Source organism: Chanodichthys erythropterus, chromosome 8 (genome assembly GCF_024489055.1).
Source record: "Chanodichthys erythropterus isolate Z2021 chromosome 8, ASM2448905v1, whole genome shotgun sequence".
NCBI lineage: Eukaryota > Metazoa > Chordata > Actinopteri > Cypriniformes > Xenocyprididae > Chanodichthys > Chanodichthys erythropterus.
Window position 1 is genome coordinate 11,896,759 of NC_090228.1, and position 25,765 is coordinate 11,922,523.

Genomic DNA, 25,765 nt, shown 5'->3' on the forward strand with positions numbered 1-25,765 from the left:
AACCTGATGCATTCTTCTTCATAACTGGATATCTTTCTATGAACTGTCCGAATAGCGCGTTCTTATTAAAAAAATCGCTCTAGTCTTGACTAATTATAGTTCCTGTGTCTCGGTTTCCACACGGACTTGTTTGACAGGAGCGCCCTGTGTCTGCTTGAGATGGCGGCCAGATCGGAGAACGCGAGGGCCGAATAAACAGTAAACCTGCGCGTCTACAACCTTCCGAGAAGCGCAAGCCGTGTCATTTATTCCATATCTACATCATCTAGAAACAGAAGAGCGCCATGGAAGGCGGGAAACCTACCCTGCCGCTGGTTTACCAGGCCGTGCAGGCGCTGTATCACGACCCGGACCCTGCCGGCAAGGAGCGCGCCTCGGTCTGGCTGGGAGAGCTGCAGAGATCGGTGCGTTCATTAGCGGGCCTACTGCGCCACAGCACCGTCACTCATTAATTAGCACTTACAATATGCTATTTATTTAAAACTGTGTCCGTTTAGGCCGCAATGCAGATTTTTAAAGCAACAACATCTGCTGTGTTGGGAAGTGGAGGTGGTCACATGTGTTTGGGCTGTTGTGGGGGTTTATTTGTATCCATTGCTAAATCCATCTAGCTTGTCTGTGGTTTGATGGTCGAGTTATAAGTGGATTTAAGCAACAAGTTTTGCGGAAATAGTTCATGTAATCATAACCACGATTTGCGCTAGTTATTATCACCTTGACTGCCTCGTTATAAAGCTGGTAGTTGTTTTGTAACATGGGAACGAGTTTGTTGCTGGGCATTACCTAGTTGACCATATTCCAAAAAGCAGCTTGACCACCTTATAAACCGGAATGAACAACTAGTAGTTGATTTTTGCTGTTCCAAGATGTTTTACCATCTTGGGCCAGCTAAAAGCCAGGTACCATATTCCAAAACATGGTTTACTGGTAGGGTATGTTGAATTCAAACTAGGCTTAATCTATTCTAGAGCATTTCTGGGCATCACAAGATATAGTTTAAATATTACAGTTATAACATCAATACTGTGATTGTAATTCAAGTGTATATGCATTTATGCCAACTTTGTAGGGCATTCAACGCCATTAGTTTGCCGTTTCACCCTTTGGGTTACTGGCTCTTGATTTAGTTCCGCTTCAGCAAACTGTGAGAAATAGAAGGTGTTAAAATTTATAAACCACAAACCAATGGGTGAGATTTTGCAAAGCATATGTTGCATTTTGCAGAAGAAAGTGACACAATATTGTATTATTACCCCATAATTTGTCCTGTTGCTGAATGCAGTAAATTCAATAAGAATCAGCTTTTCCTCCAATGTGTGGCACAATATGGCATCAGTGTTATGAATTGCATGGATTCACCTTGATATTTAAGTTGATTGTCCTGCTCCTCACTCACTGAGATGATCTGTCTCTTCAGGTTGTGCATTATAATGTTACACACAAGTTCCTGGTTCCTGATGTTTCAATTTATTTGCATGAGTAATATGTATCTTGTTGTGACGCATCTGATGTTCAAGTTTTGCTTTACTTATGCAAAAGGCAACTGGTCTGACTTGATATTCAGTGGTCGATAGTAATAACTAGAGAGTGGGACGGTTAATATAATGCTGAATATATAAGTGAAATGAGTTAATATAGTTTATTTAAGGCTACTGATGTGAAGGAATAGTTTTTAACGCTATTTAGTCATTAGAAATATCCAAAAACAGAAATTATGCATTGAGGGTGGCAATCATCTCATAATCATCTGATGTTATTGGCACCACCTTATTGAAGTTGTTTTTTCTGCGCTGAACCTTGCAGATGTACGCGTGGGAGATCTCGGATCAGCTCCTGCAGCTGAAGCAGGACGTGGAATCGTGTTACTTTGCAGCCCAGACGATGAAGATGAAGATCCAGACTTCGTTCTACGAGCTTCCCCCAGAGACCCACACCGCACTGAGAGATTCGCTCCTGTCTCACATCCAGAACCTCAAAGACCTGTCTCCCATCATCGTCACACAGGTAACATTCCATCGTCTGTTGGTCGTATGCGCTAAACATACATGATTTGTGTCCTGTGATCGCTGAAATGTAAGTTAGTGCTGCTGATGACCTCAAACATCTGCCGTTGATGATTGTATATTGAACATGCTGTGTGAGGTGTTGAGAGGGACCGTCCATCACGACCACACTGCAGTGTTACATATTGAGAGCTGTTAAGAAAGTGGCGCTGGTGTTCTAATGTCATTTTCTCTCCCAGCTTGCATTGGCAATCGCAGATCTGGCTCTTCAGATGGCCTCGTGGAAAGGCTGTGTTCACACCCTCATAGAGAAGTAAGAATCTTCTACAGACTTTCTCTCATTTACATTTTATTGATAGGTTTCTTGTCTGTGGCTCTGTTAATGAGTGATATTAAAGGAATAGTTCACACCAGAATGGATGTTATGTTGCTTTCCCCTGCCATATTCTGAAAGCGAGTCGGAATTAGGGTTGCTTTGCTGCAAAACTACCTAAATAGAACCAGTTGTAATCAACTGAGGCCGGTTGCACCATCTATGCGTACTACTAAATATTTTTGCGTTGCACCATTAAACTTAGCTGAAGAGTAACTATGTATAAACTAAATATTTACGGAAGCCTCCGATCAAGAGTAATGGTTGGAATAAAATGGCAGACTAAGTGAACTGCATAAGTAAGCTCTTGTTTTACCTGACAAACTAGACATATATGATAATACTGAAATTTACACTTGCTTACATTTTAAGAGACAGAACATTATGTGAAAAGATTACTTTGTTAGCACCTCTTTAGCACAAACCCTTCCTAAACGACATGCTGCTATGTGCATTGGTCCCATCATTCTGTGTTGTAATAATAAATGTAATTTCTTGTTTGTTTGTTTTTAATATCATTATTTATTTATTGATCCTTATTAATTTCATTTTAAATACAGTTTCTGAATGTTATTTATATTTAAAAAATCTTATGTTATTCATGATTAAGTAGTATTGTATTTATTTGAAACTTATTTTTAGTAAAAAAGTTAAAATAAAGGATACATTTCTACAGGCATATTTGAAAGCTGCTATTGGAATATTGAGGGTAAACGTCATATTATGCGACTATGCATTACATAACGGAGAGCTTACGACCTACAAGCTACGTTCTGCCTTAAGAACAAATGGTGCAACCGAAAAAAGTACAGAGTTAGTTACAAACTAGCTAGTAGTTACTAAGCCTCTAGTGTGGACTTTCCAATTTAACTAAGAACTTACGAGCGGCTGGTGCAACCCTACATTGAAGCACAATTATTCCATATGGTCTCAGACAAAAACAGTATTTGTGTAATAATTCTAGTTGTCCATTGTCACACCTTGAAATTTTATCATCTACCAAACGCTTGATTTTGCTTCCTTCCAGATACAATAATGATGTGTCCTCCATGCCTTTCCTGATTGAGATACTCACGGTACTGCCGGAGGAGGTGCATAGCCGCTCTCTGAGGATCGGAGCCAATCGACGGACAGAGATCATTGAAGATCTGGCCTACTACTCTACCACAGTGGTCACTCTTCTGGTGCAGACATTATTCTATCTATTCTATCATTTATTGCCCACTTTCCGACATAAACAAGATGCCTAACCTGTCTGTTCATAGCCTAATGGTGCTGATGCAAGAGGCTTGAATCACCACCGTTTTATGCTGTCAGCAAAATGATGCAGGGCTCAACTATTTACTATTTACTTTTTATTAATATGTGTCTTTTCAAAAAAATATTTACAACATGTTTTTTTTTTTTATTTGCAGTAATGCACCAATACATTTAGAGCTTTAATATAACTCCATGGTGGCTATAATATAATTTTTGCTGAAAAATTATATGGTTTAAAAAAGCTATCAAGTTCACTCTTGTAATTTGGACATCATCTAAGTCTGCCAGATAGATTTACCTTATTTAATTTATACCAGCAGAATTCACAAAATGTATTTTGCAAGGCATAAAAACATCTCTTATTTTGTAGGCCCATCATATGTTGCTTTTGCTTTCTTAACCCTTAATAAAGCCCAACCTTTGTTCCTTGTTATCATTCGATCCATGCAAATCACTTTTGTGGTTTAGACTGTGCCTAAACATTTAAATAGTTTTTGATATTGTTGTTGCTTTTCCATGATCAGGTGACGTGTGCGGAGAAGTCCGGACACACTGAGAAGATGCTTATCAAGGTGTTCCGATGTTTGGGGAGCTGGTTTAATTTAGGAGTGCTGGACAACAACTTCATGGCCAACAATCAACTGCTTATGATTCTCTTCCAAGTGCTGGTGAGATCAGCAAATATGATCAGATGTTCACTTCCTTTCTCCCTTTTCACTTATTTTTAAAAATCTGTTTTTGTTTTACCCTTTTTATTGCAGCAGAGGGATGAGACGTCTACAAACCTGCACGAGGCGGCATCAGACTGTGTTTGTTCAGCGCTGTATGCGATCGAGAACGTGGCCATAAACATGCCCCTGGCCATGCAGCTCTTCCAGGGAGTCCTTACCTTAGAAACAGCCTACCACATGGCCGTAGCCCGAGAGGACCTCGACAAGTAAGTGTGGCATTGTTTATGATCAATGCATGGAGTTTGTGCAGACCTCTAACACAATGGGGGCTTTTGCACCTGAGGAACCTTTTCATAGTTCCTAGAACTATTGGTGGAAGTACCCGCTTTTTGGCGCATCTGCACCACAGGAACTAGAAACTATTTTAGTTCTAGGAACTCCTTTTGGGGGAACTAAATTAGCTCCTACTTCAGAGTAGGGTCTAACCCAGCACTAAAGGAACTATCAGTGACGTAAGTGTACGCTGATTGGCCAAACACAAGCGAAACACTAGCACCCACCATTTTTAAAGAAGCTGTGTAAACAAAGATTTTAGCCTATATATTTACTCCAGAAACTAACTCTACAAACATGGAAAACGCTGACAGATGGACCTCTCAACCTTGACGCTATGAAGAAGATCCAATGCAACTTGGGACCAAGCAAAACATGATTATGTACTTCTGCTAAGCTAGTGATGTTGGGCATCAACGACACAGCAATCGCACATACTTATACATATACTGTCTACTTTCTTTGTATAACAGTTCTATCTAATAACATATTATACAGGACTGTAAAACGGGTCATAAACTAAATGAAAATAGGAGTGCTGTGTTCTCAGGCTCTGGCATTCTCGGCGCCTTCAAAATAAAAGTCACAGAAACAAGTGTGGCTTACGTCACTTCAGAGTTCCTCCTGGCGGTGCAAATACAACCAGGAAAATGGCCCTGGAGGAAATATTAGTTGTTGGGGAACCACCTTGGTTCCTAGAATTACCTGGTGTGAAAGCCCCTTATGGCTCTGTTCCCATACCCAGTGAGCTGCATGCTGCTTGTCACATGGGATCATAAGTGACAGTTGAAACGGTGTACATGAATAGCTAAAACCAAATAGCGTTTGTCACACAAAACCTATAGGATACTCAACACAATTGGTTTCAATAGTTGATGTTAGCATTTTACTAAATGGAGCACTCTACTGAATTGATTTGGATATAGTTTGACATTAATATGTTGCTATGCTAAAAGTTGCGCAATACTTTAAACTGTTGACTCATAATTTATTTATTTATTTTTAATGTAGTTTGACATTAGCATGTTGATATGCTGAAATCTCAAATTGGGAAATTCCTTAAATGGGAGTTTAACTCTCAATTGATTTCAATTGTCTTTCAGACAATCACAATCAGAGATACAGTACTGTGCAAAAGTCTTAGGCATGGCAGTATTTTCACCCCCCAAAAAAGGTTTTAAGCCAGTTATTTTTATCTTTTGCTGTAGTGTGTCAATAGTAAATATCCGTTCACATTTCCAAACATTCGTTTTGCCATTAATTGTAAAAATCCAGTGAGATTTTTGAATACACAATAAGACTGATAACAGCCGATGCTCCACACAGTGTCTGATCTCACCATCATCGAATCCGTCTGTGATTACATGAAGAAACAGATGAAACTGAGACAAACCAAATCCAGAAGAACTGTGGCTGTGTCTCCAAGAGATTTTAAGAAACCTGCCTCCAAAGCTACCTGAAAAATGATGCCCAAGTGTACCTGGACAAGAGCTGTTTTAAATGCAAAGGGTGGTCACACAAAATATTGTTTTGATTTAGTTAATAAAGTTAATTGATAAATAAAATCTATAACAGTATTTTTTAAAAACATCCTCACTTTACAGCATTTTTACACAAGTGCCTAAAACTCTTCACAGTACTGTATCTTTGCAGGCAGGTTTCTTCAAGCATTTTAGAGACACGACCGCAGTTCTCCTGGATTTAGTTAGTCTCAGTTTCATCTGTTTCTTCATGTAATCACAGACGGATTTGATGATGGTGAGATCAGATCACTGTGTGGAGCACCGGCTGTTGTCAGACTCCTTGTGTATTCAAAAATCTCACTGGATTATTACAATTAATGGCAAAATGAATGTTTGGGAATGTGAACGGATATTTCCTATTGACACTACAGCAAAAGATATAAATATCTGACTTAAAACCTTTTTGGGGGTGTGAAAATACTGACGTGCCTAAGACTTTTTGAAACCAAAAAAACTGCATCCATCCATAATAAAAGTAATCCATACGGCTCCATGGGGTTAATAAAGGGTTCTGAAGCAAAGTGATGTGTTTTTGTAAGACAAATATCTATATTTAAAACAATAAATTCAAATAACTAGCTTCCAGCGGACGACCATATACATACTGCACAAGACGACTTGCGCCAAATGACACGATGTATGACGCAGGATGTAGGAGTATCGAAAGCTCTTACGGTTCAAACAAATAGGGTTGTGCAACGAACTCAAGCTCCTCTTCTCTTATATCGAAACCCTTTGACGATTCTCTTTAAAAAATTGTTTTAGATTTCTAATTCATGACTGGTGTTTTGTTTTGCTCTATTCTCTGCGCTTCCACGTTCATCATTACATCGTGCGTCAGGTCAGAGGATACTCTTCTGCCCAAATCGATGCGTACGTCCATTTGCCGAAAGCTAGTAATTATTGTTAATAAAGTTTTAAAAAATGTATATTTTTCCTACAAAAATCAATCGCTTTGCTTTAGAAGGCCTTTATTAACCCCCTGGAGCCGTATGGATTACTTTTATTCTGGATGGATGCATTTTTTTGGGCTTCAAAATCTGGTCCCCCCTTCACAACCATTATAAAGCAAGAATGTTTTTAAATACAGTAGTCAACATTTGAAGTGGATCAAAACCTTTCATCAAAGTTGTCCTAAAACTTTCTTCTTAGGACAACTTAGTTCTTAGGACAACTTTGATGAACTTTCAATTGAAATGTATTACTATAAATTTTACTCGCTGTTTCCGCAATAATGGATATTTTTTCATTTAAACGCAATGTTAATGGCTTTCCTTCTCAGTGAAAGAAACCTCACTAAGCCTTATAATTTGGCCAAAATAAGGTAATTTTAAAAGCAGCATATTCATGCTCCTGAAGTAAAAAGATTACTAGATTTTGGGATGGTTTTGGATCTTGCTTGCATTTTTCCACTACAGGGTGCTAAATTACTGCCGGATCTTCACTGAATTGTGTGAGACATTTTTGGAGATGACAGTAAGGACTCCTGGCCAGGGCATGGGAGATCTACGCACCCTGGAGTTGCTGCTTATTTGTGCCGGACATCCCCAGTATGAGGTGAGTGTGAAGGCTGACACGTAGTTAATCATCTGCACCCATAATGACAAGTGAGCATGTATATCTGTCCTTCATCAGGTGGTTGAGATCTCGTTCAACTTCTGGTACCGTCTGGGAGAGCATCTTTATAAAATGAACGATCCAGCGTTGCACAGAGTGTTCAGGCCGTTCATACAGAGGCTACTTCACAGTCTCGCCCGCCACTGCCAACTTGACCCAGATCATGTAAGCATTCTTCCCTTTCCACTTGTCTCTATTGCTTCTTCACAGGAAGCTCAAATCATTAATTGATGGCTTGTAGTATGTGCAATAAAAATGAATGAGGTTCACGATTTCCAGCTTTTTTTCTTCATCTCTTATTTTGTGACTCCTGTACAGGAGGGAGTCCCTGAGGACACGGATGATTTTGGGGAGTTCAGGATGAGAGTGTCTGATCTTGTGAAGGATGTGATTTTCCTAGTCGGCTCCATGGAGTGTTTCTCACAGGTAGAATTTATAGTTTCAAGAATAGAAACATGAAGTGAAATTGATTTGAGGTACAGAACCCAAAGCGATTTTTAGAATTTAGCTTGGTTTACTGAGAAACGAGAGTGAATATTCAACCTAAGTTAAATTTTGTGTCCTCTTGTCAGCTGTATTCGACTCTGAAGGAGGGAAACCCCCCATGGGAAGTAACTGAGGCTGTTCTGTTTATCATGGCTTCCATTGCTAAGAGTGTCGATCCGTGAGTATCACTTTCAGTCATGACACAGCAGCTTAACTTTCTTGTTTGTGGCATAAAATTTGAGTAATATATTTGCATATTAGATACATTTAATATCTTATTGTCCTGTGTTTTAAGGCTTAAAATATTACCAACATTTTTTTGTAATCTTATAAATGACAAAATCTTTAACTTTGTCTTTTGTAAAAGGAAGGATGATTATAGATGTGTATACAACTGTATGTTGTATTTTTTATTATTTTGACATGAATATAATTTTGATGCTGAAGTTACAAATAATAAAATAAATTCTTGTCAATTTTATGGCTAGGTATTGAAAGAGATTTTCTGATTCATTTAGATTTTGATTCAAAGAACTATTCCTTAGATTCTTATGAGCAGGTTCTATTTAGCAAATCAAGCAAAGAACGCCAGTGAAGTGACTCACAAATGACTTTTTTCGTGAACATGATTGTTGAATGTTTATTTTTTTGCATGCAGCCCTTGAAGACGGCTCACTAGAAATCCAGTATTTTGCAGGACCTTTCAAATAAAGATTGCAATTAATAGGGGTGTGATGAGATCTCGTGCCATGTGCTGTCTCGTGATATTGCCATGACGGACCGTGAGAGTGAAATTAGCATAGAATAATATGCCAACGCTACATTTACATTACAATACAGTGCCCACCGTGGCACTGCCTCCACTGTTGTTTTGCTTTTATTTATAGAAATAAAAATCATTTAATTCAGTGGTATAACTGTTTTTTTCAATTGTGAACTATTTAAAATGTCTGCTCTTCTTATCGAGCGTGAGTGCAGAGTCGCGTACAGTGCAGCAGGAATTAAAGTTCGCTGATCACGTGACGAGAGTAGGCGAGATGACTGACGAGACCATGGCTGAGGATTTGTTGTGTAACAGATAATGTTAAAATAAATCTTGTAGATTGTATAAATCATGTAGAATGTAACAGAAATCTTGTAGAATTTAGTACGTGTTATCGCAAAATCGTAAGCGAAATGTTCCAAAATGCACCTGCAAGACCAGTCATGAATTTTTGTTATTGAGGATTTCTTAAAAAATCTTATTTTCTTGAACCCAATCTCGTGTCGTGTCTTGTCACACCCCTAGCAATTAATCATGAAATCTGTATTTTTCAGCCTTAGTCATTTTTCCAGAACACTTTTTCAAACTGGGGATTCTGTATTACATGAAGCTTAATGTTTGTAACGCTAAAATGTCTCCCTCTGCTGGTCCTTAGTGAGAATAATCCCACCCTAACGGAGGTGCTGGAGCAGATAGTATTGCTTCCCGAGACTGTCCATCTTGCTGTCCGCTACACCAGCATTGAGCTGGTCGGAGAAATGAGTGAAGTGATCGACCGGAACCCTTGCATGCTAGGTGACTGTCACAGAAGAGTCTGGTTTATTTTCACCTGCAGGATGTTTTGTTTTCTCTGTGTATTCATGACGCATGTATTGGGTTGGCAGATCCTGTTTTGAACTTCCTGATGAAGGGTTTGCGGGAGAAGCCGTTGGCCTCTGCGGCAGCTAAAGCCATTCACAACATCTGCTCGGTGTGTCGAGACCACATGGCGCAGCACTTCCAGGGCCTGCTGGACATCGCCCGCGCTCTCGACTCATTTGCCCTGTCAACGGATGCTGCCGTTGGCCTGCTGAAAGGTGTGGTACACGTTTACACGTTTGTTGATCTTTGATGGTTTGTTAACTGGTGTTTTACACGGTTCACATTAAAGTAGCGTTCAACACTTTTCTGTTGATCTTAGTCATGCCCTTGTTGTATGGCTGGTTTGGTTTAAGTGGTGTGATTGGTTTGCTTCAGGCACAGCGCTGGTGTTGGCCCGACTCCCCCTGGAGAAGATCGCGGAGTGTCTGAACGATCTGTGTGCAGTTCAGGTCATGGCACTGAAGAAGGTTAGATGCTCATGACTGTTTGGTCTGTATGTCTTCTGTCCGTGTTTAACTCGATAAAGTAATGTGTTGTCTTTCTATCCAGCTACTGGCTCAGGACTCCAGCAGTGGGAAATCATCAGACCCCACTGTGTGGCTGGACAGGCTGGCTGTTATCTTCAGGTTAGACACTCACCATCACCACCATTGCGCTTTATGCCAGAGCTTAGTGTCTGTAAAACATTTTGTTGGGCTGTGACTATTTCTAGTCCCCTGAGGCCACATCCAGCTTTTCCTATCCGATCGTTTTTTCCCCTCTTCTCAAGAAATATCTGCGTACACGTGAAACCACTGAAACAGACTCAAAATGATGTAGTATACATGCCAGACCAGTATGTGCCGCTGTAATTCTGCCATAGACATGCACTAAAAATGGAGAAGGCTTGGAGTATGCGCATAAACCTTGCGCGCTTTATACAAACTTTAGTAAAGCTTCGAAATAAAGCTTTACTTTAGTAAAGCTCATAGGCTCAGTAGCTATCTTTTTTTTTTCCCCCACTAACATTCTTGAAAAAGATTTTAAAATCTTTCCAGGAAGGGTTTTTATTGGTTTAATCTATTAATTATATATGAATGGATTTGTTTGTTTGTTTTTATTGTTTTTTGTTATAGATTGAGTGATTATTTGTTTGATTTGGTTTTCTATTTATTAATTATTTGTTTGATTGACCGTTTGTTTGTCACTTTTGTTTTAATTTATTATTTGTTTTATTATTATTATTAATTTATTATTTATTATTATTATTTAAACCTGGATTTTACCACGCAAATAGCCATAGGAGCTGTCATGGTGTTAAAAACATATGAAAATAATCCTTGTATCATGGCTTTAAACCAGGGGTGGGGAATATTTATCCTGGAGGGCCATTGTCCTGCCGAGTTTAGCTCCAACCCTGAAAAAAACACTCTGCCTGTAACTTTAATAATCCTGAAGACCTTGATTAGTTTCAGGTGTGTTTAATTAGGGTTGGGGTTAAACTCTGCAAGACAATGGCCCTCCAGGACCTCCACTCCTGCTTTAAACCTTCAGAAAATGTTAAAATCGAGTGTAGAATTTGTCCTTGTTGCAAATAATTGGTAAATTTAAATTGTACATATAAAAAGCTATTAAATATCTGAATTCTGCACAATATTTTCTCGCTCTTAGTTTGCACAATTTATCCGTGTATGTATGTTGTAAAGTCTTTGATTAGCATTGAATAAAAATCCATTATTTCCCTCTAAATATTATTTTTTTTCTCCGAGAAAAGATCATATTAAAGATGTTAAATGTGTTGAAAAAAAAAAATCATGCTATTTTGTTTTATTAAAGTGCTGCTGATTTTGTTTTCTTTTCTAAAATGTTTATTTTTTCTCCATTAGACACACAAACCCTATAGTAGAGAATGGACAGACACACCCCTGCCAGAAAGTCATACAAGAGGTATGTTTAAATGTGAGTTTGACAGTATTTCAAAATTACAGACATTTACTCTGTCCGCAAATTAGTTTGTTTCTAAACATCATCTGTGTTCATTTGTTATAGATCTGGCCGGTGTTGTCAGAGACGTTGAACGCCCATCAGGGTGATAACCGGATAGTGGAGCGCTGCTGCCGCTGCCTGAGGTTTGCAGTGCGTTGCGTTGGCAAAGGCTCTGCTTCCCTTTTACAGCCACTTGTTACTCAGGTATGTTTGTGCCCTAAAAATGGACTTCATCTGATCTGTATCTGTGTCTTTGGAATATAGAGCTGGTGTAGGTCTCTAAAAGGTGTGTGTGTTTGTGTTTTAGATGGTGAGTGTGTACCAGGTGTACCCTCACTCCTGTTTCCTGTACCTGGGCAGTATTCTAGTGGATGAGTATGGCATGGAGGAAGGATGTAGACAAGGCCTTTTGGATATGCTACAGGTAACACACGCAAACATTCTCCAGTCTAACAACTTATAGTCTCTGTAGTTAGACTTTGGACTTTGTGTGGTCCACATTGCAGCAGTGAGGGGCCGTGTGACCAACATGTAAAGTGAAACTTTTATGTGTAACCAATATACAGGAAATGTATACCTTTTTATGACATTGTGAGGTTACGACTTACTACTAAATATATCTCAAATACAATATCAAAACCATATGAAACATTAATACAGAGAGTACATTGTTGGCTCATGTTTTAAAAATATTTTTATAAGGAAATCTTTATAAATAATAGATTTTTATCTTGGAAACTCTTGTCTTTGATCCCCATACAAAGTGATTTCATTTAAATCTTGTGATGAGATGATTATGAACTAAGTGTTACTGATCAGCGGCTATATCTCTCACCCTTGCAGGCGCTCTGTATGCCGACCTTCCAGCTGTTAGAGCAGCCTAATGGACTGCGCAATCACCCGGACACAGTGGATGATCTTTTTAGACTCGCCACAAGGTACCAGTTCTGTGTTTTTATAATTCTCCAGCAGTTTTAGAAAAACAAGCAACCTGAAATGATAAAACAAGCCCAAAATAAGTGACTTGCCACACCAAAAGAACCTATTTTTCTCATAATTTCAGGTTTGTCCAGCGCAGTCCGGTCACGTTGCTGAGCAGCACTATTATCGTCCACATCATCCAGTGTGCCATCGCTGCAACCACCCTGGACCATCGAGATGCCAACTGCAGCGTTATGAAGTTCATCAGAGACCTTATTCACACGGGGGTCTCCAATGACGTAAGCGGTGCACTAAACGAAAGCCCTTGTATATACATTGTCGTTCCTGTTCATTCATTGCATATAACTGATTTTCCTCTCTTTCAGCATGAGGATGATTTTGAGGTGCGGAAGCGTCTGATTGGCCAGGCGATGGAGCAGCATGGGCAGCAGCTAGTGACTCAGCTGATCAACACCTGCTGTTTCTGCCTGCCGCCTTACACTCTGCCGGATGTGGCGGAGGTACTCTGGGAAATCATGGTCTTTGATCGGCCGGTATGTTTTCAACCTTGAACACGCACCACTTCTTGAACGTCACTCAAATACGGATTTATATTAACACATGCGCATTTGGCAGATGCTCTTATGTTAAGCAAATTTTTATTATTATTAAAATAAGCTGCTTTTTATATATATATATATATATATATATATATATATATATATATATATATATATATATATATATATATATATATATATATATATATATATAATATATATTTTTTTTTTTTACATTTTAATGCTTTATAATTTACAATTTATCAGCATTTTTCTCAACACCCAGAATAAAATTTGTGGCTGAATTGCATTTTTAAAATTTATTTTATCTTAATTTAATATCTTAATTTATCTATTTTCTACTACATCTCATCTATTATATTTCGATTTTTTTTTTTTTTTTTTTTTTTTTTTGCAGCCCAATTTGCAATTTATCGGTGTTTTTCTCAATGTGCAGAATAAAATTTGAGGCTGAATTGCATTTTTTTTTTTTTAAATGTATTTATTTGATCTTATTTTGTATTCCTAAATTTCCTTTTCATTTTATTTTTAATGTTGTGAAAACTACAAGATGTTTTTCTACTTGTTGTATGTTTAGACGTTTTGTCGCTGGCTGGAAACCGCACTGAAGGGTCTTCCAAAAGAAACAGCAGGAGGCGCTGTAACCGTCACACACAAGCAGCTCACGGACTTCCATAAGCAGGTCACGAGGTGAGTTTGTCTGTGCCTGCCGTCACCTGAGCCTTCAAAGGCGGCTGTTAACAGCAACAGCATTAGGATAATTTCATTATAATGTCCTAACACTCCCGAAAGAAACTGACCTGTTCCCTAATTAAAAGTGCTTTTATCCACAATAAAAAGTAAAATAGTGCTTATCAGTGCAGATTATAGGCAGCATTTGTCTTTTGAGGTATTGCAAGCTGGTGCACGTTCAGTTTTCCCTGTGGTTAGATCGGCATGACAAGCCTAAACAAGTACCCATAACCAGTCCTCCAAGAGGGTGAAGTATCTCATACAAAGCAAGTCTTGACCTGAGAAACTAGGAGCCTCCCAACATGGTGTCATGCACAGATGCCAAATACATATTCTGACAGTGCAGAATGAGTCACAGCCTTGCGTGGAAAGTCCAAACCACGCCAGACTGATGCAGTGCCGTTGCGTCCCTCGCCCATCCTGTCGGCGTGTTTGGAAATTGATCTCTGACTGATTAGTTATAATAGGCCAACTTGTTAAGCAGTTTGTTGAAAATTGATGCTAATTTGTTTTGTTTTTTATTCTATCAATCAATCTGTCATCCCAGTGCAGAGGAATGTAAACAGGTTTGTTGGGCGATAAGAGAGTTTACAAGGCTGTACCGATAGCTGTCTTTTACCTGCTGATGCTGCAAGACCAGGTGAGAGAAGCATATTAAACAAAATTTGTCTCATTGTACATAACAGGGAATTTTTTTCAGGAAATTATTTGAATTAATGTAAATAAATCAATTTAAGATTTTTTCCTCACTTATGTTTGTAATTATTTTAAATGAACACTTTTTTTTCCCCTCAAATCCAACCATAATCCATACCACAACCACAAGCCATAATCATAAAAAAAAATTATTTCATTGGTTAGAGTTGTGGGAACCCTGTAAATGATAAAGCTATTATAAAATTCTCTTTTTTTACTCTACAGGTCAGATTTTTTTGTTTTGCTAACATTTGGAGGAAGTGGCAAAGGGAGCCATGATGACCACTGTTGATAAACTAAAGGGAACTCTTGCATGAAGGATTTGTGGGACTTGGCACCATGGGAAAGCCAACCAATTGGATTGGAGCTATGGAGTGGCAGGGTTTCAGGAAAAGCAAATTGCCTTGTGGGTGTCTCAAGACCGCAGCCCCATCCCTCCCTTTTTACCCCTCCAAGCACACTGATGCCAGCTGCAGCGAGAGAGGGGAATTTCGGAAGGGACATCAGCGTCTTGAGAGGGGGTGGGCCATCGAATGGACATTGAAAAGCATACACCCATTTCAACGTCTGCATCAGTCGGATTTTTGGGGATCCATCAAAAAACAAAAAACAAAAAAAAAAACATCAACAAATAAGGATGTGCCTGGTTGCAAATCATAATGCATCGTTAAAAAAAGACTTGTACGTTTTTAAAAACAAAATGGAGATTTATTTTCATGGATGTGTGTTTAGAGATCAAGATATGGCTTTGCTGCCAGTGCCATAAAAATGATTACCAAACTAAAGATTGTCACAGCAGCAGCCTGCGCCTGTGGGACATTTGCAAAGGGAGAATCTTGGGAGAGTTGGCGTCACCCTTGATCTTTTTAAAGTTGGCTGGAATTTTATCCGTACAGGTTATGCTGTAAATTTATGGAGGGGACTGACTGGCAGGTGTTTTTTTTTTTTGTTCTTTTACTATGTTGGCATATCTCAAGAGACTCCGAGATCATCTTAGGAGCGTGTCCGGCCGATTGTTCGAAATAAAACCAACATTGTGAGGAACAAACTAATCTTTGTCTCGAGTATCATTTCGGATGCACTTGTTTGTTGATTTAGAACTGATTTACACACTTTCTGGAGCTCTCAGAACCTGTTTGACCAGGTTTCATTTTAAGAAAGTTACATGGGTCCTTTAGGTCTCGTTTTCTGAGTCACAGAGTAAATTGAACCCTCTTCTATTGTCTAAGGCCCTACAATCATGTGTTTCTCACAATTGCACGTGTAAAAACCCTCAGGTCACCCCTCCCGCATCCCATTTGCTGAATGAACATTATGTAGTCAAGTACGTAGTCATATTCGTTCAAGTCCGACAGGTTCATGTTACTGGCACGGACCCTATAGGATGAGGTCAGCAGATGTTATCCGACTGCTCCCGTAATGTTTGCAAGGAACTTGCATGAAATATGAGTCTTAAATCTGAGTGATACAGCTTATTTAAGGGTTTAACAGAGTCAGAGTTACAGAGTACTAAATGTTCATGGGATGAATCATACAGCGGTAACATGATCATGCCAGCAACCATTTAAAATACTGCAATGGTATTTATTGAAAACTAACATTTTAAAAGACAAGTTTACATAGAAGAAAAAAAAATTGGGGGAAAAAATGTCAGAAGGCCTGGTCTCCAATGGAAATGTTTTCAGTAAGGCAGTGGTGAGGGCACCTATATAGTCCAGTGTTCACATGCTGAAAGGACCTCCAATTTTGAGCAGGCAATTAACAAGATTGTGTTGGTGATGGAAAAATGGGTTCCTCTTTCAGTTAGTGGATGTTTTGAGGCCAGGTGGAGTGTGCGTTTTGACTCTGCAACAGTCTATGAAGCTCTTTGAACTGCTCCACTGTCTGGTCTTTCAAGTCAGGGTTGGAGATCTGCAACCGAATGCTGTCTGTAGACCATGAAAGCTCCCCTGAAAACATCTCGGTAAGGATTCTTGCAACAACGGGAACAACCTAGAAAAAAATGACAGCATATACTTTCAACTTTTTCAGTTTTTTGATAAAGCAATCTATGCTAGGTGTAACAATTGTTGAATTATACAATCTAGTTCTGGATGTTGATTGGCTAAAAGTCGCTATAATAATGGCTATGGCAATGTTGATTGGCTTAAATAGTTATAGCTTTGCTAAATTGTGAATACAAAGAATGTAAAATTCTAAAACTGCTCTGGTTCTGGATGCTAATTGGTTACACAACACTATATGGCAACATATATGTGAAACACCTGTTCACTATGCTATATTTTAAATACAAATCCGTATGTCATTGCTAACAACCCAATTTAGAAATATAGCATGGTTTGCTAAGTTTGAAGAATGTAAAATTCTGAAACAGCTCTGGATGCTGATTGGCTACACAACACTATATGGCAACATACATGACGTGAAACATCTGTTTACTTCGTTATATCTATGCTATATTGTCAATACAATGCCGTATGTCATTGCTAAAAACTCAATTTAGCAATATAGCATGGCCTTGTACACCTTCCTGCGTAAATAAATGACTAGTGTCATGGATTTCATCTTCATACCTGGACAATGATGAGCTTTTTCTCCTTGGGCTTTCTATCTGGCCAGTCCTCACCGAAGCAGAAGTAGATCTCAAAGGGTGGCGGAGTGGGTGCCTCCCCTTTCTGATACAAAATGAGATCTGAGGGGGAAAAACAAAACAAAAAAATCAATTTTCATTTAACTGAATCTACCACAAATCAACACAATGGTGGTCAAATGCACTTTTGGTGTCTCGTGGGAAGTACATGTATACGAGTTTGGAAGAGTTTTATATATATTCTGAATAAAATGGAGTTGGGCAATGTTTTCTCTTTTTCACTTCCTCAAAGACAGGAAGCTTCTGTAGCACAAATGCGACAAAATGAAGCGCAAAGGGTGTTGAATTGACAGATTTTATCAATCACATGCTGCCACAGAGAATGGATGTGAATGTTACATTTCTCAAGTTTTATAGCCATTCTTCATCAACAGTACATAAAATGTGTCAATATTCAAAATTACTCATTTATTCCGATTAATATCACTTCCACTATAATTTTTCTGAACTCTGAAACTTGAGGCTCAAATAAAATCCAGAGGTTCCCAATTGTGACATTGGGTTGTAATTCATATGTGTTCGTAATTGTTCGTTATTGCTGTAATGCAGTCCCAATAAATTTGAAATCCAAAACTCCTCTTACCCTGAAGGAAGTTATTCAGACTGAAGACCCTTATCTTCATCTCTCTTTCCATTGGATTGGGTGGACCCTGCTCAAGCACACCTGGTCCAGACCAAAACACTTTACACTGGCACAATCGGATGGCATAAATATCTTGACCCCTGATCTCCAAAATTAGCCCTCGGTCCATCACATCCAGCAGATGATCGGTGTAGAACTTCTGCTTTTCGTTTGGGATCTCAGCGGTTCCTGGAAACAGTACCTGCTGAAGCGTGACTGGACCGAACAGCTCTACTTGCTCTGGTGTGGGTGCCAGGTTACCGTAGTAAAGTCTACAACCCTGAGGGTTACTGACGGTCAAAGAACCAGCTGTCCGACCCCTGTATTGGAACTTGATATCCAAATCAGTTACTAGAAGAGAAAAAGAGACATTTTATCATCATTCACTCACCCTCCTTTCTTGTTTTTTTTCTTTCTTTCGTGGAACACAAAAGATATTTAGAAGATGCTGCTCTTTTCCATGCAATGAAAATTAAATTACAAATTTTGATTTGTTTCTCCCATTTGGTCACCATTCACTTATATTGTATGGAAAAGAGCAGCATGAATATCCAGACTAACTTTCTGTTTTTGTGGTCTATAGAACGACATGAGGGTGTATGATGACAGACCTTCCATTTTTAGATGAAATATTTCTTAAATAAAACATTTGCAGTCTAACAACTGAACTTTTTTATATTAGCACAGCCAAGGTGTGCACCAAAAGTCATTTCACAACAGCATTACTCAAAATGAGAGGGTGGGACTTGACTTTTTCTGAGATTTAGGCATGTCTTCATCATAAATTGCAACATTAATCCAGAAGAACAAGGCATTAGAGGCTTACAGGGCAACATGTGTGGACTGCTCAGTAACTCTGAGATGCAGGGATGAATCTGGTTCTCCGCCTGGGCTGGCACCTCTTGCATTGGGCTATCCACCATGGTTGAAGGGCCTACAGAATGAGAGACTACATCCTGAAGAACAGGAGGCGGTATGACTCCAGTGCCCATTTCCATACCATTCAAAAGTCCTCCACCATGAACGGGATACGATCCCTGCTCAACTTTGATTGCACTGTGACTGGAAAATTCAGAAGGTCCTGTGCCGGGCTGGGCGAGATGAGTGGTCATAGGAGCACCTCCATTGGGGTTATTATGGACAATTTCTCCTAAGAGGTTCATATGAGTGTTATGGTGAGCAGGGTTATAGCCATCGGCAATAGAAGATGTGAATGGAACGTCAACTCTAGGGGGGTATCCTGGGTAGCTGGAAGGTTCGCCAACTCTTGGGTCTGTCGGAAAATATAATTATATTTTTATATTTATATTATTTCAAAACAATAATTTTATAAATATAGAAATCTTACCAATGGAGAGTTTGACAAAGTTTTGCAGCTGAAATGGGGAAAAAAAAAAAATCAGAGTGGCGAAAATCATGCTGATTTTACCATTTACTTCTTTCAAAAGTTGTTAGCTATTCTTCTATGCTCCATGCTCTTCAGCACTTACCTCCTCTTCCTCATCCTCTCCAGCATCTAAAATCAACAAAAGAAGACATGACTGGTTCAAGACTCTGGCTTGACAAACTGAGTTTTAATTCCTGTGTTGATGTATTTCCTACTTAAACAAGAAGGTGGGAAATATTGAAGAGTTTGTCCTTATTTTGGATGATCTTCTTGTGCTAGTCAGTAGCTGATAGTAATGGGCAACAGAACAGTTTTAAGCTAATCTATTTTTTAAACATGACTTTCATTTTAGAGCCAATTTAGAAAGAGCCAACAGTGTCGTTTGAACTAGTGTCCAATATTACTGGCTTGCAGGCATGCGTTTTGGGGTCTTTACCTCCATTGATTGACTGGTCGCACACCTCATAGATCTTATAAGGCTGGACGGGGGTGTCCTTAGTGCCATCATAGTGGAGTCCGAACTCTCGGCTTTTGTTAAGGGCACAGCGGAGGTTAGCCTTCCATTTGGCTGGATCTGGCTCATCCACTCCTTCCTGGTACTTGCCTGTTTCCAGAGCCCAAGCCTGTGGAGCAAAATGAGTGAATGAATGGATGCTTATGGGAAATATCTTTCAATTTCAATCTGTCAATTTCTTTTTTAAATTGACAATGGGCTTTTTGTCTGAGTCTCAGACGTCACGCCACAGACCATTGGCTGAATCTGATAAATATAGCACACTTAACTAGAAACACTTCAGGATTTTCAAAGTCGTCATCTGATTGGTTGAATTCTACAGGATGTCTGGGAGATGCGCGTGTCGAGTTCTTTAACGTTCGCCTGAACACAAATGTCCTGACGCCAAACCCCCACGTGGAAGAAGAACGTAATCGTGTTTACAACTGTGACAATGGGTCTCATTCATGAAACATTCGTAAATATATGAGTAAATATGTGAGTGATTTGCGCGTAAAGAGTCCTTCCCGAAAACTCTTCTCCTGATTCACAAATACTTTGTAAACGTCAGAAGTGATAGTGAAATGTGTGTGTTAATGAATTCCAATCAGTCGTAAAAGGGACGCACGTGCACGCTCATTCTCAATTACCATAAGTCCCGCCCATTATATCCGACTGACAACTATATATGGGCATCATATTATGACACTAAACGAAGGATTTTGGCCATTTTATAGGAAGCAATTTCCATAACAATTAAGGGGCCATTAGTTTGCCCAGCCCTACTGAAATCAATTAATTATTTGATTAAAGTGCTCCGTTTGTAGATGCTATTACTGGCTCTCACAATAAAACTAAAGAGAAAAAACGTATGTAATTACTATGTATAATATTTTTTTCAAAATGCTGTGTAATGTACCTTATTAAGGTGAATTAAAATGCAGCCTTATTAATGAGCAAAACGTTCAGATGTTAAACGCACTATTTACGTGTGGCTGGGAGCAGGTGTAGATTTCTTTCTTACCAACTAACATTTGGAAAATACGAACATTTTAATGAATCCGAAAATTTACGCCAGAACCACTTTACACACAATTTACACAAAAATTTGTGTTTCATGAATGAGACCCAATGAGTGCTTACCAGGATCAACTAAACTCTGGATTTTCAAATGTATTCGAAGTTTGCGGCTCCATTGTTGCAGGTTCTTGAATAAGTCATTTATTAGATGCACGCCGGTCTGTTATAATAGGGACATCGACTTTCATCGATTTTTCACGCCCCTAAACGTGATGCAGAACAAAACGAACCATGATTGGTTGCGTAGCATGTCAATCAAACGTCGTCTTGGGCGGTCCTTGGCCAATGAAAGCTCTGAGTCCAGACCTTCTGCCGTCAGTCTGACAGTCTGGCTACGTGAGACTAATGGGCTTTAGTTAAGTCTCAGTCCATTTTTTAAATAGACAATGGGCTTTAGTTAAGTCTCAGTCCATTTTTTAAATAGACAATGGGCTTTAGTTAAGTCTCAGTATATTTCAACTGTAATTAGGGGGTGGGACATTCCTATCCTAGCATCTGATTGGACAAAAATCTGCAGAAAATCTGAGTCAACAATATATCCGCTAAATGTGAACTTTGTTAATATTAACTTGCATAAAGATGCAAAAAAACAGACAGAAAACTCTAATTATTTCACAGGGTCCTTAAACTTATGACTTCCTCTTAAAATCTTGCTGCAGTGAAGTCAAGTGGAATTGAAACTCATTTTTAGTTCTCCAAAAGTGGTTGCAAAAGTACTGAAAAGCCTTTCTTTGAACACATCACTAAAACTTGTAAATATAGACATTTAATGGTTCAATGCTCTGCACTAAATACTGTTTTTAAAAAAAGCATGTGAAGCCAGTGGTTCACATTTCAATCATTTTCTGTTATTACAACTAATAAATACTGAAAAGTGAAACTACTAGGTATTTCATTACTTTGAAACTCTAAAATAGCCCAAAATACCCCCTAGTTCTAACTTTAGAACAGAATAAGGGTTGTGACAAAGAATGTAACCTCTGCATCCAGGTGACAATCTTAGGTTGGTGTTGAATCTAAGCTCCTATTTAGGGAAATATCACTTAAACATCTACAAAAAGGGTTATGAAAACAGAACGGGTGATGCCAAAACCATATGACTCACCTTAAATATAGTGTTTTCCTCTTCCAGGGTAGGCATATGGCGGGTGGCATGTCTCCATGGGATCCGAAACAGTCTGCGCTCTTGATTGAGCCAGTGCAGTCCTGGGTATTTCCCACTGTTAATCTGATTAAGTGAGAAATGTTTACTTTACTAATGTTGAACTCGCTCAAGATGATAATCCTCTTCTATTATTCCCTCCATTTTAGATGCTGATATTTGGTGTTTGAAACAGGGATACAGTACATTGCCAATGTGGTTTGATGCATTTCTTTGCTGGTTTGGAAATCAGGTTAAAACTATTCTATGACCATTTTTTCATTTATTCACTTTTATACTAATGTCAATAGTGAAGCGATGCAGGAAGCACTCTTCACACCAAAGTTGCTTTCAAACAAAGCAGCTTTCTATTGTTCAGTGAATTCAGGTATTCAACTTGAACCTGTTGCAAACTCTGTATGGGGAAACATTTTTAGCCCTGAAGCTACAATCCCAATTGCGTGGATTCCAATTGATTTGACTGGATTTCACATTTCTGCAAATGCACACCTTTAAAGCAAATTAAAGGTGTCATAAAAGTAGTTTATCAAACTTTTGCGCTACATTCTGTTTCTGGTGTCATTTGAGGAAAAGACTGAGGCCCCATTTACCTCGAAAACGGAGACTTTCGAAAATGACCCTGTTTTAGTTCGAAAATGTCGGCGTAGTGGAAATGACAGGCGTAACCGTAGCAAAAATGATGCGTTTTAAAACAAAAAAGCACTAGTGTAAACAGGGCCTCATAAAGATATTCACTGAAAAACTTTCCCACTGCTGTAAAAATCATGTAATTTGTGTATGCACATATTTAAAAAATCCTGAGTCATGACTGGTCACCTGATGTGAGAATAAATACATATTAGGGTATGATCAGGGTCATTAGAACTGCTTTTATGGTGCTTTTTGGAGCTTGACAGCACCTGGTCATCATTCACTTTTATTGTATTAAAAGAGCATCTGCTTTTTATGTTCCACATAAGACAGTCATACAGGTTTGGAATGACATGATGCCAAGATTCTAATTTTTGGGTGAACGATCTCTTTAAATGTCCGCCATTTTTTGGCTTATCTTCAAAAAGATTCTTCAAAATTACAATATGATTAATAGATCACAATTCACCTGTGCCAGCAGCCATGGCTTCAGACGAATCCTCCGTGGTTGACCACTCATGGTGCTGGAAAACAAGGGGGTCGGAGGAGGTGGTAATGGTGAACACTTATTTTGGTCAGCTATTATCAAAAAAAAAGGGAATAGTTACATTGTTGACTGATGATTTAGAGTGGAAGTTGGCAACTATCAGAGAGGAACATAATTATAAGTTGAATCTGAAAAGTTTGCACAAGCAAAGAGACGCTGAGATGGAAAAGCTGAAAAAACATTTTATACAACAACAAAAATACTGGATAAAAAGTATCTTTAACTCAATTTTAGGGCAACAAGTTGAATAAATCTTCAGCACAAAAGCAGTACAATGACAAATGTGACAAGACATGAGCCTTTAGGCCTCTGCCAAGTCCTCAAATCGCTGCTATAAAAGCAGGTGCTCGTGGGAAAACAGAAAGCATGTGGGTATTTAGTTTTTTAAAAGCTCAGTAGCGGGGAGGTCATGTTACCTCTGTAAATAAACGACAACATGACTGAGCACAATAACAGCCAAGCTCTAACGCCACCATTAGCAAACTCTGTTTTTTTTTTTAAAGGGGAAAAAGTAATTTCAAGAAAGGTGTTGTCTGTGTATCTGATTTATGCAGAAATGAAAAAGAGGCTGTGAAACTTTCAAGGCCAGTTCTTATTAAACACGCCAACAGTCATGAGAGCTTCATGTGAGCTTTTCAATGAGTGTAAAATGTTGTCTTGTTATTGCACTCCCATAAAGGAAGTTCTAAATACTACTAAATTCATTCATTATGAATTGTTAAGAGGAACAATATTAACCAAATGCTAAAGAGTAATTTAGATTTGGTTTAGGATAGAGAAGTAGGTGGGGTTCCTAAATAAATCAAATCTGTTCGGCATTCTCCAATTTAGTTCCTTTAACCCTCTATGACACAATGTTATCTCTATAGGTAACAACCCCAGTTTTCCACTTTCTGTGCATATAATGTGGTTAAGAGTGAAGGGTTGACACTTAAGTAAAGTTGGTTTTATATTTGCACATTCTGATAAATTCAGACTTTCCAATAAATGTGCAATAAATTAATGTTTGCGAATTTTAAGCAGCGACATGATATTGACAACCAACGATTGTCAACTTACAACATTTTTCACAGTCGATCAAAATAGGCAAGTATTGTTTTAATGGCATATTTACTTGTGAATGTCCACTGAATGTCCAATGTAGTGTGATTAACAAGGCTATTGAATACGCATGTCCGAATGTGCGAATATAAAACCAACTTTACCTAAGTAGGGATGACATGGTGCATGTGAAGGTCCCCAAAAAGCTATTTTTTATTCATTTTTAACTAATAAAAAAAATATAGGATCTATTTAGAGTCATATAAATTATGTTTATGTTATGAGAAAATCTTCTTATTTACATTTTGTTGAATAATCCATTATTATTAATCAACATTTTTATTACCCACTCAGCATTTAAGTTAAATTAAGGCAAACATTCTATTAGAATGTAGAAGATAATTCTATTAGATACTGTCAGCAGTTAAAGCTATTTTTTTTATATATTCATTTAATATTTAGTCACCCACTTTCCCTTACAATATTTAAATAAAAATAAATTTCACCTATTATTGACTATTTATTTTAAATTACTAATATATATATATATATATATATATATATATATATATATATATATATATATATATATATATAAAGTAATGAGGACAAATTTATGCAAGAAAATAACTTTTTTGGTTTCAAAATACAAGCAAAAGAGGGTTTTAATGAAGGATTTTGCTGTGCCTAACATTATGCCTTTAAAATGAGTAACTTGCAAATACTAACAAAAGATACACACATTGCCTATTACTCAAAAACCAAAATGTTGCCAAAACGCCCATTTAAGTTCCACCTGTCCAAAAATAACTCGCGCCCAGAGCTTCTTAACCAACATTTATACGACAAACCCATCGAGATTTAATGCTCTGTAACTTTTGCAAACGTTAAACGAACCTAAAATCACTTACCTGCAATGAAAAGTATCCAAACCTTGATTCGGGCTCAGTTCAGCGTTTACCTGACGGGCGCGTAATAGATCAGGTGAGGTTCAGATCCGCGCGTGTTCGTCCTCTCAGCTCCAGCAGGTCAAATGGTCGTGGACTGACTGATCACAGCTCTCCAGTCGGACTCTCTCATGTCCATGTTGTTTTTTGTTTTTTTTTTACAGGCATGAGACGACAGAAAACGTATTTGCAGAAGTTGAACAGGTACCACCCTTCCGGATGACATGGGCTAATGTAAACGGAAGTGGTGTGTGTTTCAGTTTTCATACATGCTGTGTGACCCAACTGCGCTCTGTCTGTGTTATAGTGAGTAGCGTTTGACAAAAAGAAAATGCCATAGTGCATATCATTAAATGAGAGAGGTAAATCCTATACCAATAACGAATGTCTGAACTGTAAACATTCACCAAATATGACAAAT

At 38.4% G+C, this 25,765-nt stretch overlaps 2 protein-coding genes across 8 annotated transcripts; one reads left to right on the top strand and one right to left on the bottom strand.

The window, feature by feature from the left end:
• tnpo3 (transportin 3) lies at positions 1–15,805 on the top strand. 2 transcript variants are annotated; one of them, XM_067391812.1, is made up of 23 exons: positions 1–404; positions 1,804–2,004; positions 2,243–2,316; positions 3,404–3,560; positions 4,161–4,304; positions 4,398–4,573; positions 7,582–7,720; positions 7,799–7,945; positions 8,099–8,206; positions 8,353–8,444; positions 9,685–9,824; positions 9,914–10,105; positions 10,266–10,357; positions 10,440–10,516; positions 11,756–11,828; positions 11,919–12,059; positions 12,163–12,279; positions 12,699–12,793; positions 12,919–13,075; positions 13,163–13,330; positions 13,935–14,047; positions 14,637–14,729; positions 15,011–15,805. In XM_067391812.1, exons 1-22 carry the CDS (start codon positions 285–287, stop codon positions 14,695–14,697), a joined length of 2,784 nt encoding a protein of 927 aa, XP_067247913.1. In that variant the 5' UTR covers positions 1–284; the 3' UTR covers positions 14,698–14,729; positions 15,011–15,805. The 2 variants fall into 2 exon arrangements, with proteins under 2 accessions (XP_067247913.1, XP_067247914.1); XM_067391813.1 differs by having other exon boundaries at positions 2–404; positions 11,756–11,816; positions 15,011–15,804.
• Positions 15,806–16,051: 246 nt separating this feature from the next.
• Positions 16,052–25,586, bottom strand: irf5 (interferon regulatory factor 5). Of its 6 annotated transcripts, none has more exons than XM_067391819.1 (11): positions 25,309–25,586; positions 23,418–23,452; positions 23,279–23,333; positions 22,123–22,245; positions 19,881–20,067; positions 19,548–19,573; positions 19,406–19,433; positions 18,884–19,330; positions 18,019–18,408; positions 17,359–17,477; positions 16,052–16,777 (listed from the first exon to the last, which is right to left on the bottom strand). In XM_067391819.1, exons 3-11 carry the CDS (start codon positions 23,327–23,329, stop codon positions 16,589–16,591), a joined length of 1,560 nt encoding a protein of 519 aa, XP_067247920.1. In that variant the 5' UTR covers positions 23,330–23,333; positions 23,418–23,452; positions 25,309–25,586; the 3' UTR covers positions 16,052–16,588. The 6 variants fall into 6 exon arrangements, with proteins under 6 accessions (XP_067247920.1, XP_067247917.1, XP_067247921.1 ...); XM_067391816.1 differs by having other exon boundaries at positions 23,418–23,484; XM_067391820.1 differs by lacking the exon at positions 23,418–23,452 and having other exon boundaries at positions 25,359–25,586.
• Positions 25,587–25,765: the final 179 nt, after the last annotated feature.